Raw genomic sequence first — 16,914 nt, 5'->3', positions numbered from 1 at the left:
GTGTCTGCAGCCAACACAAATTTGAGAAATGAGCCAAGAGTCTTTGTCACATCAGAAACTTTGCAAGCTGGTGAAACTTTCGTCATGTCAGTTTTACTGGGGCCGGCGAATACTTTGACAAAAGTACCGCGTGTATCGTCAGGCAATGGCTCCCTATCCCCATCATACTTGTCGTCTGAGAACTCTGCATAGAAGTCCGAGATTGTAACATCCAACTCGATATTGCACGCAAACCAGTCCTTCACCGTCTTGGAAGAGCCCTCACGGGCTATTGATGCGATCACAATAGGCATTTCAAGCCGATTCTAGCACGAATCAATACAGATTTCAGCGGGAAAAATCTCACACAATAGCCGCCATGAATGGCCAACGTAAAATGGGTGAAGTTGCCCGAGGCACTTGCGACGCTCCGCGCAGCACGCACTGCGCATGCGGTGCAGAACGGCGCCAAATTTGAATGTGAAAAGATCGTTTTTTAATGATTTTTTTCAAAATAAAAAATAAAAAAAGTTTCGGGTCGGGTGTGTTTCGTCGGGTCGGGCGGGGCCGATCAACAACTCTTTTTTTTAAATCTGGCCTAATGTTCAACCCAGTGTCAGAAAGCTGGGTCTCCGTTGAAGACCATGGGTCTTGCAGCAGGACAATGACCCCAAACACACTTCAAAAAGCACCCAGGAATGGTTCAAGACAAAACGCTGGACTGTGCTGAAGTGTCCAGCAATGAGTCCAGATCAAAATCCCATTGAACACATGTGGGGAGATCTGAAAACCAGTTGGGAGAAGGCACCCTTCAAATCTGGGAGAACTGGAGAAGTTTGCACAAGAAGAGTGGGACAAACTTCCAGTAGAGAGGTGGAGGAAGGTCATTCATGGCTATAGGAAGTGTTTGACTGCAGTTATTAGCGCTGAGGAAGCGCCTCTAGCGAATGACTTCCAGCCAGTGTAACGCGAATTCCTGTCACAGGAATTCTGAGATCATATAAGTGTGACGTGGCAGTTCCTGATTGGTTCGTGTTGGGGAACCCCTTCTCGCTGCCGACGTGACGTAAATTCGCGCACGCGCACTGGTGAAGCGCGAGATTCGGCCCAAGGTTCTTATTATTATTATTATTATTATTTGTATACAAGATCGAGGCTCGAACCATGATCGAGGCTCGAAATTCCATGCCCGAACCTCAGCGCAATCCAAGAGGATTCACTTGTTTTGTCCAAAGTCTGTGCTACCAAATATTAAGTCTTGAGTGCCAATAATTTTGTCAATGCCATTTTTTATTTTCTGATTTAAAAGGATTTATTAAGTTCTGAATAAAAAACAAAGGTTCTGTAATGTTAACAGTGAAATAAAGAATTGTGGAGATCAAACACTTTCGTCAATTTCAACTTATTTTGAGAGAAAATTGTGAGTTATTTGAAAAAAGTGCAAGGGTGCCAATATTTTTGGCCACGACTGTACCTCTGAGCTCTAACCCGGGTTCAATTTGACTCAACTATAAACTGCCATCCTGGTGTTTCGCAGGCAGGGAGGCATCAATGCGTGTGCCGTCCCTCGGATGGACGTTAAGCCGGGTGTCCCATCTTCTGGCATTAGATGGTGGATGTTAAAGGTCTCCCGGTGTCTCGTAAAGAAGGCACGTTATCACCTGTAACCTGGCAACGTCACACGTTCCTGTCACAAAGTGCAGGGGGGCACTGCATCCACAGTACAGCAGTGCCCTCGTAATAACGCAACCAGCACTACAAATTAACGATGGAATCCCAGTCCAGCGTGCATTTGCTAGCAATGACCAACAATCATAGTATTTGTAAAATAATCAACTTTTACAACAGTATGGACCAGCACTTATTTACAGCTCACGGATGGCAGTCACCGTCGGTGGTTGTCCCCACCAACACATCACATTCCCACTGGCGTTACGGGATGGGCCTTTGACGAAGCTGGCTAACCAGGTTACTCTTCGTCTCACCCACCCAGGATTAATCAGCACAGCCAAATTAAAGGTACGAAGACCAACAACCTGCAGCACTCCCTTCATTAAGGTTGACGCACCTCTTCAAGCAATGTACATCAGAATCAATCACAGCATCTGACCACGGCTCGACATAACGGAAAACGCTTGGGCCACTGGTGGTTTAACATTAGTCTTCAATGACAAGTTCCTGCCATACCAGCACTTGCCGTCTCGGGCTTCGTGACCGGCTGGCCGGTGGATTGGCCGACCGTCTGACACGCCGTCCCGGGAGGAGGTGCCAGGGTGGGAACTTTGCAGCCGGGTGGTGGGGGCAGCAGTCCAATGGGACCAGCCGCGGATGCCCGAGGCTTGGCTGGTGTTCCTCCATCCTTCTTCATAATGTTCTTAACATGCAAGTACAAAGTGCAAAAATCTCGTTTATAATCGAACATTTTTGATCTTGGTCAAAAAAAAAAAATTGTCACCACTTGACCCAGCAATGCATCACTCGCGGTTTCATGGATCGTAATAAAACGCAATTGCTGCGATGAATCATTGTTAGTCACGTAACTCATGCAGGCTCCTATAATATCCTTTTGTCCATTTCACCAGTGCAGGTCTTGCCTCAAACGCAGAACAAGTCATCATACTAAAATACACAATTTGGTGTCTGTCTGTTTGACGATTTGTGACCGTGATACATTGAGCCGTTACTTATCCAATCTCAACAAAACTTGATAGGAGGATTAAGGGTCACACAATGAAGGTTGTAGCGAATTCATTTGCCCCCCTCCCCAAGGGGGGTTTCTCCACCAAGGGGGTTGTGTGTTGAATTGTTAGGGTTAGGGTCAAGACTGCCACTTCTAAAAACAAAACTAATGACTAGAACTGCCATTTTATAACTGCTGACAGTGATGGCCGGTTTCCTCCGCCTTCCTGCTTTCATCATAATTAAAGAAAAATACACTGAAAAGTCACATGGCTGAAGAAGATAAAATGTAGTTTCTTCTTCTTCACTCAATAACAACTTCTACCAGACCGTACAACCAATCATGTTGAAATTTTAAACACTTCTTCCACTTGACGGCATCTACATTCGTTTCAAGTTTCACGTTTATCAATCAAGCGGTTCAAGATTTTAAAAAATTTGGAACATTTCCCTTCAATTGTTTATGGCTGCCTAACTGAACAACCAATAATGTTGAAATTTCATACATTTATTCCACTTGACCCCTTCTACATTACTTTAAAGTTTCACATTGATCAATGAAGAGGTTCAATAGATACAACGTTTTTAAGATTACCGTTGAATTATTTATCGCTGCCAGACGATGTGACCGATTGCAAATTCCAAAAAGGCCATTTTAGCATTCAAACATGGGGAACATAATTGTGAAGTTTTCAGTCGATATGATCAAAAATGAGGGAGGAGGTAGGTTTTAAAGGTTTATGCTTCAAAACATCATAGCTCCTAAACCATGTGACTTATGAAGTCATGGTCGGTGAACTTTTTGTTTGTCTTGGGTATGTGATTATGCATGCAAAGTTTTGCCTCGACCTGTTCAGCTGTTTCTGAGAAAATGGGTTTTTGGTGGTTTTTAAGGCTCTTCTCTTAAAACAATATGGCGGCCGAACCACGTGACCTATTGTCATTATTTTAAAAATTCTGCATCAATTTATACCTAGATGATGCTCATGAGATTTCATCCTGATCGGATAAAGTTTTTTACTTGTCAAATTATGACGTCATAATGGAGGCACCTATGACATCATTCACATATGTTGTTCTGCATGGAGAGTTCTTTACAATGAGCCATGTCTCAATCTTTTCTAGACAGCGCTTTTGGAGATAGAGGTGCAAAGTTTTTCGTATTTTCCAGGCTGGTGCCCGTACCACGTGACCTATGATGTCATAATTACCATTAAAAGATTACACAGGCCAAGGCGCTCCTGTGGTGAAAATGTCCTGTCAATCATTACGACTGCTGAGAAAATGATTTTTAAAGGAAATAAATCTGAAAAATGGCAGTGGCACAATCATTCACATGGCCTGAGAAGAAAAAATATAAAGTTTCTTCTTCTTCCAATAATAACTTCTGGCTTCCAGACCATACAACCAATCATGTTGAAATTTTAAACACTTTTTTCCCTTGATGACAGCTACATTACATTAAAGTTTCACGTCGATCAATGCAGCAGTTCAAGAAATAGAGGATTTTGAAAGATTTTCGATCAATTTTATTTATTGCTGCGACTTGACACAAATTCCAAAAGACCATTTGAGATTCCCAACATGGGGAACATATGCTGATTACCGACACGGCTGCGATAGTGATACCGATATGGGTCTGTGCTGGTTACCAATACGGCGATCCACCGATAGTGATACCGATATGGGCCTGTGCTGGTCACCGATACGGCGATCCGCGATAGTGATACTGATATCGGCCTGTGCTGATTACCGACATGGCCATCCGCGATAGTGATACCGATATTGGCCTGTGCTGATTACCGACACGGCCATCCACGATAGTGATACCGATACCGATATCAGCCTATGCTGATGATTACCGTCACGGCCATCCGCGATAGTGATACCAATACCAATATCAGCCTATGCTGCTTCCCGATACGGCGATCTGCGATAGCGATACCGATATCAGCCGATGCTGCTTACCGATACGGCGATCCGCAATAGTGACACCAATATCAGCCTATACTGATTACCGATTGGGCATGGTTTGCCTATGCTGATTACCGATATGGTGATCCGTGATACCGATATCGGCCTGTGCTGATTACCAACACGGCGATCCACGATAGTGATACCGATATCAGCCGATGCTGATCAGCGATACGCCGATCCGCAGTAGTGACACCGATATCGGCCTGTGCTGATTACCGACGAGGCGATCCGCAATTGTGATACCGACACGGCGATCCACGTTGGTGATACCGATACCGATATCAGCCTATGCTGATTACCGATACGGTGATCCGTGATAGTGATACCGACACGGCGATCCACGATAGCGATACCGATACCGATATCAGCCTATGCTGATTACCGACACGGCGACATACGATAGTGATACCGATATGGGCCTGTGCTGATTACCGATGCGACGATCCACGATGGTGATAATGATATGGGCCTGTGCTGGTTACCAATACTAGATGACGCACAAGAAATTTCATCTTGATCAGATGAAGTTTTGTACTTTTCGAATTATGACGTCATAATGCAGGCACCTATGACAATCATTAACACATGTTATTTATTCCCCATGGAGAGTTATTTGCAATGAGCATTGTCTCAATTTTTTTAACGCAGTGTTTTTGGAGATATAGAGGTGCAAATTTTTGTTTTTTCCCCAAGATGGAGCTCATGCCACGTGACCTTTGACGTCATAATTATCATTAAATAATTCCACAGGAGGAGGTGCACCTATCGTGAAAATTTCCTGCCAATCGGACCAACGGATGCAGAGAAAATCATATTTATTCTGTGCGGACAAACAAACAAACAAAGACTCAAATGCAATACCCTCTCATCTGGCAAGGGTAACAACAACAGCTGCTCACTCGGGAGGGGAGGGGGGGGGGGGGTCTGTGCCGATTACCGATACTGTACATGTCGTCATCGCGTGTGCCAATATCAGGCATATATTATATGTATACATATATATATATATATATATATATATATATATATATATATTAGGGTGCATCAAACGCCCCATGATTTTCAAAAAGTTGTTGTATTTTAATGTCTATTCCCTCAAATGTTACACTTGTTGGTAGAAGTATGTATGCAAAAAATAGATGAAATCAGAGGTGGTCCTGGGTGGCCACCGGCCACTTTTATATATTTAGGGCCACAGCTAAACTACTTTACAAGATAATGTAAAATTAACTACAAGATAATGTAAAATTAACCATTATACCTATATACAAAAGTAAAGTCCTACTTTTACTAAATGCCTAATATCAAACAGTTAAAACAACCTTACATGTCAATGTAAAATTAACCAAAATCGTTCTTCATATTACAAAGTTGTAGTACAGTGTTGTAGTATTGTACTTTCATTGATTAAAAGTTTGAAAATGTATTAAGCACAACGCCAATGTCACTACTCCAACTTTGCTCGTTTCCGCAAATTTGGCCTCGCTTTGCGGTCACATTCAACCACTTGAAGAAGATTTTGGAAGTGGTCTTCTCTTCTTGCAGTTGAGACAAAATCAGTTGCGAGCTTTACTGCTCTCTCCGCAGGGTCATTCACAACATTAAGCCCATCCACAATGGACTTGGCTGCCTTGAAGTGCTCATTGTTCTGCCAAGTGTCAACATCCTCTGTTAGGAAGGTCATATCTAGGTGAAGAAGGTTTACTGTAAACCACGAGTCCTCGTTCACAAGATCAGCCAGGGTTGTCGCTTCTGTAATTTTTGGAAATGACGGTTTGCCATATCCAGAACCGTAGCGGTGTTTTGGAGTGCTTGGCATTTCATCTGGTTGTATGGCCAGTAACACATCTGCAAGGGCACGACGATCCTTTTGAGGAATTGCATTGCTGAACAGTGCCAAAACAACCAGTTCTGGGGTTAAATACCACAAATGTCTATCAAAGGCTTTCACAGCGCTGACTGAAATGGTTGAGTTGACAGCTTTATAGTTGAGCAGAGTCTTGTAAAAGCACAAATCAAACCATGGGGCATTTGAAGCAGACTGACATATGAGCCACCAATCACAATAAATATAAACAACAAAAACAACAAACTCCTTCAGTTTTTTCTGTTGATGTTGTGTTGTTACAGTTCCTCGAGGTAGTAGAGAAATTTGCTCTTCAAGTAGGCATATTTTGATGGAATAAAGAATCTTTGACATCCACCTTGCTTTATGCATGGCCCCTGGTCTGTGGAGTGTTCCTTGTTTTGTGACATCATCATCGAGGACTACCTGGCAGAGTTGTGCCATTTCCTTGTAGTCTTCCCTACAGTATGAAGCGCTTGTGCGGATTGTGCTTAAAACCTTGTTTTTGCAGGATAAAAGCAGCTGTTGTGCATAGTCATTGTACATGGAAATGTCAATTTTGGTTAAACTTTCATTCTTTGCATGCGATATGCGTTCCCAATTCTTCTGGAATTTTTGGAACAAAGATACTTCTGGAGACTTTGATGCCTCAATTTTGAGAACGTCAAACACATGATCCAGGATTACCTCTCCAACATGATGGCGACATGCACACCACAGAAGAGCACGGTCCAGTTTTGATTGAATGGTAACACAGGCAGCTGTAACGTGTCCAGTGTTTGATGCTGTTGTGTCAAAACATAAGTTGACAACTGATTGTTTGCACTTCCATGAATGTAGATACGTGTAAGTGTGCTCGGCAATGATGTCACCTGATGACCTATCACTTCCAGGAGGATATCTAGCCACCCCCAGTAGCTTTACATCAGTGGCATTCCCAACCAACACTGGCAATCTTTCTTCCTTGACATTCTTGTTTGTGAGCGTTGGTATCTGCTTGCCATCCCAGTGAAGTGTTGCAGCTGTTGGGGCGATCCAATTTTCTTGAATATCTTTGGCGATAGCACTTGTTATTGATCGTCGAGCCTTATCAGCAGTTGAGTACGACTTGGCCACACGACGTGGATCACCTCCTGCCTCTTGAATTACAGCTTTGGTGAGCGCAACCTGTTGAACAGGAGTTATGTTTAGTCGAGTAGCAACAGACACAACTGAATGTCTTTTCAGAATATCATGAGGAATAAAGGCAGATGTACCTGCATATGTTGATCTGTGGTGACTACGCTTCCTTTGAAACTCTGGAATCGCCTCTTCTTCAGTTTCTTCCAAGCTATCTGCAGAGTCACTATCATCAGAGCATACAGAACTAATTGTCATCTCTTGTACACTGGATGATTCATGACGTTCTCGTCTTGAAGCTTCCGCTAAGAGGCGTTTTTCTTTTCTATGATCTTTATCAACTTTCTTCTTGTCAACACCACCAAATGAGGCTACTCTGTCAGATTTCATTGACTCTAAAAATACTCTATCTTCCTCATTCTTAATGTTTGTCATTGCATCTTTTGTCCATACACCAAAGGTCTTATCAAGACGTTCATTCATGGTTTGCAACTTAGCCAAAGTGCTTGGAGATTCTCGGCGAGAAACAGGTATTTGACGCAATTTGTTATTGTCATTAAGAAGGTCAAGTATTAGTTTGCAGCATTGATGGTCTGAAAGCATAGGAATATTTGCTTTAGTGTAGAATTTTTTCAGCTGGATAAGGACGATGCTGGCAGATTTCCATTTCAGTGGCTGAGTTTGTTTGCCTTCACATATTTCTTTCTGGATGTACCACATCACGCATCGAAGAACCTGCCGGCAAGTTGGGAGGCGGACTCCTGTCAATGTACCATCTGCTTCTGTAAAAGCATTGCCAAGACCAAAAATGGCACTTGCTAATCTGGTCTTCTTATCTGCCATCTGAAAGAAAATAAAGGATATTATTAGACTACTAGTATGGGACCCACGATTAGACCTCCGATTTCATTCATGTAAAAATACAAACTAATTATCAAACCATCGTTTTTTGCATAAAATTGTTATATTTGTATTCCTCTCATCAAGACCTTCAATTTGATACCAAACATGACTAGGTTTGGGTGTAAAATAACAAAATCAAACATTTTTACATAGTGCGGCCCCGAAAATGGCCCTAAATATATAAAAGTGGCCGGTGGCCACCCAGGACCACCTCTGATTTCATTTATTTTTTGCATACATACTTCTACCAACAAGTGTAACATTTGAGAGAATAGACATTAAAATCCAAGAACCTAAGGGCGTTTGATGCACCCTAATATATATATATATATATATATATATATATATATATATATATATATTTACGGTTTTTAGAACCTTCACATGAAATTTAGTATTAAATTTCCTTATAAATAACCCCTGTGTACATTTCCCCTTAATTGGCTGTTAATTGAAATAATCGCACCTTAGTTAGTCCACATTGCAACACGTAGCAAATCATAGGCCCTTTCGTAGTTATTTCATTATTCTGTGTTCCAGATAAGGCTGTGTGTCCAATAAATTGACTCTACGTTGCATCAAATCAAATAAGATAGAGCCCTTTCAATATCCCCAATGGCCTCCTAAAAGTGCCAGTAATGCGGCGTTCGCCGCCATTGCATGGGGCTGTGTTTACTGGCTCCACATCGCCCCAAACTCCATTACGCATGTGGTCAAGCCGGAGAAGAAGGGTGTGGCCCACACCTCGTCATTGAAGGTGGAGCCAGGGAGCACCCTAACAACCAACCAGGAATCAGTGGGCATGGCTTGAGAGGGCGGAGAAAGAAAGATCTGGCAGGTTCATGAAGGTTCGACGGGGCGGGCTATAAAACCCGTTGCGCGGCGCCCCCACCAGGTTCGGTTCGGTTCTGGAGGTTGAGTTGAGTTCTGAGGGAAGGTGCGCTGAAACAAGTTCTGAGTTCTGTGGAGGGAGAGCGCATGAGGCAGAGGACGCAGGAGAAAGCTGCCGGTGTGAAGCCGAATACATGGCGCTGCCGGCTCTTCGCCTCCAGCCCGCAGCGGACCTGCTTGCCGTGACCTGCAAGAAAACCTTCCAGCCCGGTTGTCCCACCTGAACCTTCTCATCCCTCCATTCATTCCTGTCTGCAATCCCCTTTCGTGTACGTGAGTTCGTTCTGTCTGTATTGTCCCTGGGAGTACGTAAGCCTGTATAAGTTAAGAATTACACTGTGTCTTCTGCTCCTTCTGTAAATGACCTTCGTTTCTTCTTCTTCTTTGGGTTTTGTGTAAATAGTAATTAATAAATATCTGTTCTCCCTTCACTTTGGTTTCCTTTCTCATCCGACCGCTTTAGTGATTTCCCGATTGAGTTCCTGTGGCGCGATTTCGGCCAACGCTTTATAATCGGGTTTAGTCCTTGTTAACGGCTCGGATTCCGCGGTTCGCTTCGCTCGGCGTAATCCATTAATGACACTGCGGTCCGGGTGGGAGTATTTCCTTGCGTACCGGGAGGCGCTGGTACTTAGGTCATAGGACGGATAGGTCTAATACCCTATTCAGCGCTGACCGGGCGTGACGTCATACTTCCAGGACTGGGGGAATCGGCCAGTGTAAAACACAAGGGGATTGACCCCCCCCTTGGTAAGGGGAGCACCCACCCCAGATCCGTAACAATATATTATCTGTATATCTATATTATATGTACATCTATCTATATTATATGTACATCTATCTATATTATATGTATATCTATCTATCTATCTCTGTGTGTGTGTATGTGTATGTATGTAGATAGATAGATAGATAGATTATATAGAGATAGATAGATAGAGTGCTGTTAGCTAGATTCAAAATCCCGTCTCGGAACCGTCTCGATAAATTTTCAATTTTCATAACGGGATCTCGGATCGGCTCGGTTCCCGGCAAAGTAAAAAAAATAAAATAAAAAAAAATAAAAATAATAAGGCTTCAAAAATAATGGAATTTCATTATAATATATAAACAACAATGAAAAAAATTCATTTCTGATGTTGAGTACTTAAATTCCGACTTAGCTTCCATTTACCGGGATGAAATAAAATACACCGCCTACATGCAGATGATCGGCCACCGATGGGACCGGGTTATCTCATTACAGTTTGTATTGTCGTGTAATTTCTTGCTCGGAATGTCAGAGAGAGGGAGAAAATGTTTCTGCCCAGGCATATTCGAGTCCCGGTTGGAGTTTCATTATCATTTTGTGAGTTGTGATCGCCAAGGGGCTCGCTCCCCCCCCCCCCCCCCGTTCCCCTCCCCTCCCCCGCCCGGCAATGCCGGGTACTTCTGCTAGTAAATTATAAAGCAGGCGGTGTAGTGATCACCCCCCCCCCCCCTCCTTATTTTGACTCTGTGACTAAAGTAAACGTAATCAACTTATCAGGCCTAAAGTGGAGATAAGATAACCAAAATACTTTCACATTCAAACCGTCACACCAAACCCCGAGGGATTCTTACAATTTATAGATTTAGCGTTGCAATTAAACATAAACGTTCATCAAAAACTCATTTCGTAAAACTACATAATGTATTGTACTTGTATTAATACATTGTGTGTAGAATAATCCGTTATAAACGTGTTTTTAATCTAAATAAACATCGTCCCTCCATTCACGGGGCCTCGAGCGAATCCCTCGATATTAATGTGCAAAAGACCATCGCAACCACATTCCGTAACTCGTCTCCAAGGACGGACACGTGACCGCAGCGTAGAGCGGAGCGAGGCGGAGTGATACAGCGGAAGGATTCAACGGTTTAAATAAAGCCGCGATGCGGCAGATTTTCATTGGGACCTTTATCCTGATTTCGTTCCCTCCGCACCAAAGGTAGATGGAGGTTATGTTTTCACTCCTGTCTGTTTGTCCGTTTGTTTGTGAACACAATATCTCAAAAAGTTGTGGACGGATTCGGACGAAATTTTGTGGAGATGCAGCGTGTGTGACAAGGACAACATGATTAGATGTTGGTGAAGATCCGGATTCGTTTGCAGTGCATTGTTTGTTGACGAGGGGAAAATCCTGGAACAGTGAGTTTACTTTATCTATCATCGTTTGTGTCAGTTCAGCTGCACTTGCGAAAAATGATGCTTGTGCAGAAGCAGAGTAATGAAAGCAAGGCTCAATAAATGCCTCTATTATGGAAAATATCTGCAAGAAGTTGGAATTTTAACCGGGATTTTTTTACCGAGAAATTGCGTCAATCAATTTATCTCGGGACCGTCCCGAGACCGTCTCGAAAGCCGAAACCGCCGGGATTTCGTCCCGGTCTCGGCTCGGTTGACAGCCCTAGATAGATAGATAGATAGATAGATAGATATATTATATATATATATATATATATATATATATATATATATATATATATATATATATATATATATACACAGTCATCCCTCGTTTATCGCGGGGGTTACGTTCCAGAACCCCCCGCGATAGGTGAAAATCCGCGAAGTAGAAACCATATATTAATTTTATTATTTTTATATATTTTAAGCCTTTAAAAACCCTCCCCATACTCTTATAAACCTTTCCCACGCTCTTATAAACCCTTTCTACACTCTTAAACACACTTTTGAGACCCATCCTTACGTATTAGAAAAATATTTGTACGTGTATATATAGCTGTACAGTATATTTGAAAATACTGTAATAGATACTGGGTAAGTATATCAATAATAGTTTTTACTGTACTGCACAGCAAAGAAGAGCATTACAGCTCTTCTTTAACACCGTGGGATATTTAATGTCCACCAACTAATATCGGCAGATGAGACAACCGTTTAATGATGCACCCTGCCTGTGAAAGCCCCTTAGATGACAGTTTATAGCTGGGCCGAGATTCAAACTCCAGTTAAACTATTTAGAAGCGAGTGTGCGTACCTCTCGGCCATCCTGCCGCCCATCTTTATCAGCCAATCTTGCTTATGTATTGCGTGAGAAAAAGAAATGACTTGTACTTCCACTACTAGTGTTGGGTGCTTGCAGTACTTGCACTTCGCTACGACTGAACCTCTGCTTAAACACGTGTATGAGAACTGAGCAAGGCGAGATGCTGAATGCTGCGTATGCAGCACATAGACGCTGTGGTCGCTGAGCCAATCAGCGCCCAGGATACTGAACAGTGTGCTCTGATTGGTCGCGTCTCATCCATCTGCCAATAGTGTGCCGTGTACGAAATCATCTGCGCAAACTAGCGCAAGCAACCCAAGCTTGGTTTTCCATACGCGCGATTCTTTGTCTACTCATTTATAATGCGTATTTTATTTCGATTTACTGTAATATTCTTTTAATATAGGTTTTAATTAATGTGTTATATTTTTATTTATATTATTATTAATTTTTTAGGCTAGAAAATGCTTATTTTACCGCAAAAATAATTAAAATCTAAAAAAAATAAAAATACCTATAGGCCGCAGAATCCCGCGATATAATGAAAAATCCGATATATAATTTTACATATACTAGCGAGAAAAACCCGCGATGTACCGAAGCCGCGAAAAGTGAAGCGCGATATAGCGAGGGATGACAGTATATCAGTCATGTGAAAAAGTAAGTACACCCCATGTAAAGTTTTGACTTTTTCAACACATTTCAACATACAACTATTTGATCTTCATTTCAACAATATTGATAGATAAAGGTGATATAATATAACAAATATCATGAAACATTTACATTTTGTAGTCCATTGAATAATTTAAATAAACATAAATGCAAATTTCGCATGTGGAAAAAGTAAGTACACCATTGGCTCTAAAGGTGGTATTGCCCCCTTTGGCAGAAACAACCTCAAGTACCGTAAATTTCGGACCATTGAGCGCATCGTTATACAAGCCGCATCCCCTAAATTTTAAAAAAATCTGGAATTTAAACACACACAAGCCGCACTGGTTTATAAGCCGCAACCGTTTATTAACCACAAAAAGTGAGAAACTCGACAGCCACAGAAACTTGTCAGACACGCGCAAAGCACAAATTCAATCACAAATTCAGTGACAAAGCAACACAAAAATAAAAATACAGCTACACCAAAGATACACAATAATACACACAATCAAAAAATACCGGTAGTCACATTTATTGGCGCTGAGGAAGCGCCTTTAGCGATTGACTTCCAGCCAGTGTAACGCTAATTCCTGTCACAGGAATTCTGAGATCATATAAGTGGGCATGGCAGTTCCTGATTGGTTCGTGTTGGGGAACGCCTTCTCGCTGCCGACGTGACGTAAATTCGCGCACGCGCACTGGTGATTGGCGCTGAGGAAGCGCCTCTAGCGAATGACTTCCAGCCAGTGTAACGCTAATTCCTGTCACAGGAATTCTGAGATCATATAAGTGGGCGTGGCAGTTCCTGATTGGTTCGTGTTGGGGAATGTCTTCTCGCTGCCGACGTGACGTAAATTCGCGCACGCGCACTGGTGAAGCTTACTCGATCTTACTCGATCCCATATTACATGTACTTTCATTGCATACAAATTATACTTCCTCCTAGAAATTCCATGCCCGAACCTCAGCGCAATCCAAGAGGATTCACTTGTTCGTCGTCGTCATAATTTCCACTGAAGCCACTGAAAGCTTCGTCTTCAGTGTCAGAGTAGAACAACAGAAGCACAGCTTCTTCTGCTATGGCGGCATCGCTGACCCCGGCCTCTTTTTCACCGTCGGATGAATCCGAGTCTTGCTGGCTGGAGCTGGTGGCTTCTCTGTCGTCTGCTACATACAAGAGTTCAGCTTTGCGAAAGCTGTTGACGATCGTAGATTGTTTTACTTTTCCCCACGCTGTCAAAATCCATTGACAGACCTCCGCGAAGCTTGCTCGTCGCATACGTCCAATTTTGGTGAAAGATTTTTCACCACTGGTCATCCATGTTTCCCATTCGACATGCAGTGCTACTTTGAAAGCACGATTAACACCGATATCAAGAGGTTGAAGATATTTGGTCGTGCCGCCTGGGATCACTGCTGGGATGGAATTAGTCGGTCTGATTGCTTCTTTTACGGTATCAGTAATGTGGGCCCTCATGCTTTCCAAAACCAACATGGCCTTGTTTCGGTGGAAGAACCCTCCCGGTCGCTTGCCGTAGCACTCAGTGAGCCACGTCTTCATTAGCGTTTCATTCATCCACCCTTTCTTGTTCACTTTAATAACGATTCCTTTTGGAAACTTCTCCTTTGGCAACGTAACGCGTTTAAATATGACCATTGGTGGAAGTTTTTCTCCGGATGCCGTGCAGCTCAGGACGCAAGTAAAATTGGTTTTCTCGTGACCAGTTGTTTTTAAACAGATGGACGATTCGCCTTTTTTGTTTACAGTCCGAGAGGTAGGTCAAAGGTCAGAGGGACCTCATCCATATTAATTATGTCCTGCGGAGCAATGAAGTTCTCTGCTATTTTCTCCTGCGTGTAGTTCCGAAACTTTGCGATTTTTTCTTCGAAGTCAGGAGGGGGTTGTTGACAGAGAGTCGTGCGTGCTCTGACAGAAATCTGAAATTGAATCTGAAAATGAATTCATAAATCTGAAACACCATGACTGCCCACCCTGAAATTCTTCTATTTTCTTTTCTGCAGTGATCGATCTTGCTTTGAGTCTAATCTGAACAGTAGAAACACCCCGACCATCCACTCTCTGTGTGTTAACCCAGTCTTCGAGTTCGTCTTCCAGTTCGGGCCATCGGCATTTCCTACCTCTGAAAGCCTTTGTTGTCTTTTTGCAGCGAGAAAGTTCGCCCCTCTGCTTTCTCCAACGTCTGATCATGGATTCATTCACTCCAAGTTCATAGGCAGCAGCTCGGTTTCCCTTTTCAATAGCCAGTTCGATCGCCTTCAATTTGAAAGCTGCATCGTAAGCATTGTGTTGTGTTTTCGGCATGATGGAAGTTGTCTGCGCAAGGGCGATTAACTGAATGTTTCGTGTGTGTAAAGGCCGTGTGTAAATTTGGAGGAAAAAACCGTAAACAGTTATCACTAGCACACTTTTACAGTGAGTTTTGAATTCACGAAGAGTCAAAACCAGTTTGGAAACCTAATGTGAATCTAAACATAGACTGGAGACCGACGACAACAAATTGATTTGGCCTGAACGCGTCATCAGGAAAACCCGCAACATCGGAAAATTCCATAAACAAGCCGCATCGTTATTTTAGCCGCAGAGGTCGAAGTTGAGGGAAAAAGTTGTGGCCAATAGTCCGAATTTTACGGTATGCGTTTCTTATAACTGTCTACCAGTCTCTGACATCGACTGGGAGAAATTTTTGCCCACTCCTCCATGCAGAATTCTTTCAGCTGTTCGATGTTTGAGGGGTTTCTTGCATGCACAGCTCGTTTCAAATCCCCCCCACAACATCTCGATGGGATTTAGATCCGGGCTTTGTCTTGGCCATTCCAGAACCCTCCATTTCTTTCTTTTCAGCCATTCCTTGGTGGATTTACTGGTATGTTTAGGGCCATTGTCAAGTTGCAAGGTCCACCTTCGGTTGAGCTTCAACTTTCCGACAGATGGCCTCACATTATCCTCAAGCACCCTCTGTTACAATGAAGAATTCATAGTGGATTCTATGATGGTGAGCTGCCCAGGCCCTGATGCAGCAAAGCTGCCCCAAACCATAATATTTCCACCACCATGCTTTACAGTTGGTATCAGGTTCTTGTGGTCAAATGCTGTCTTTGGTTTTCGCCAAACATGTCTTCTGGTACTGTGGCCAAATATCTCTACCTTTGACTCATCTGTCCAGAGCACATTGTTCCAGAAGTGCTGGTCTTTGCCGAGGTGTTCATTGGCAAACTTTAGTCTTGATGCCCTGATGTTCTTTCTGGACAGCAAAGGTTTCCTCCTGGCACACCTCCCATGTAGATAAAATTTGTGCAGCCTCTTTCTAATGGTAGACTCGTGGACTTTGACATCAACAGGGGCAAGAGCTGCCTGTAGGTCCCGTGGTGACATTCTGGGGTTCTTAGAGACTTCTTTCAGCATCCTGGTCTGCTCTCAGGCTGAACTTGCTGGGGCGGCCTGGCCTGAACAACTTGGCAGTTGTTTGGAATCTTCTCCACTTGTCGATGATCTTCCGGACAGTCGAATGATTGATTTCAAATTGTTTGGAGATCTTTTTAAATCCCTTCCCAGACTCGTAGGCATCTATAACCTTCTTTGTGAAGGCCTCAGAGAGCTCTTTTGATCTCGGCATGGCAACGCCGCACACTTCAACAACAAAGAGCAAACCAAACTAAATGTCTGAGGTTTAAATAAGACAGGTTGAGGTGGTTTCCTCTCTAACGATGCTCTAATCATTTGCACCTGAGCTGGTGCACCTGATTCTAATTTTAGGTATTTGAAGTAGTGATAAATGTAGGGGTGTACTTACTTTTTCCACATGCGAAATT

General features: G+C 43.0%; 1 protein-coding gene across 1 annotated transcript in view; it reads right to left on the bottom strand.

The window, feature by feature from the left end:
• NECAP2 (NECAP endocytosis associated 2) overlaps nt 1-16,914 on the bottom strand; it is a 35,059-nt gene that overhangs the window by 2,706 nt on the left and 15,439 nt on the right. The window contains exon 6 of the mRNA XM_068103365.2: nt 2,167-2,353. Coding sequence (XP_067959466.1) covers nt 2,167-2,353 — 187 coding nt within the window. The remainder of the gene's footprint in view (nt 1-2,166; nt 2,354-16,914) is intronic.

Source organism: Myxine glutinosa, chromosome 2 (assembly GCF_964187855.1).
Source record: "Myxine glutinosa chromosome 2, kmMyxGlut1.1, whole genome shotgun sequence".
Taxonomy (NCBI): Eukaryota; Metazoa; Chordata; class Myxini; order Myxiniformes; family Myxinidae; genus Myxine; species Myxine glutinosa.
The sequence above is the reverse complement of the archived record's forward strand: the minus strand, read 5'-3'. Positions and strand labels throughout refer to the sequence as shown.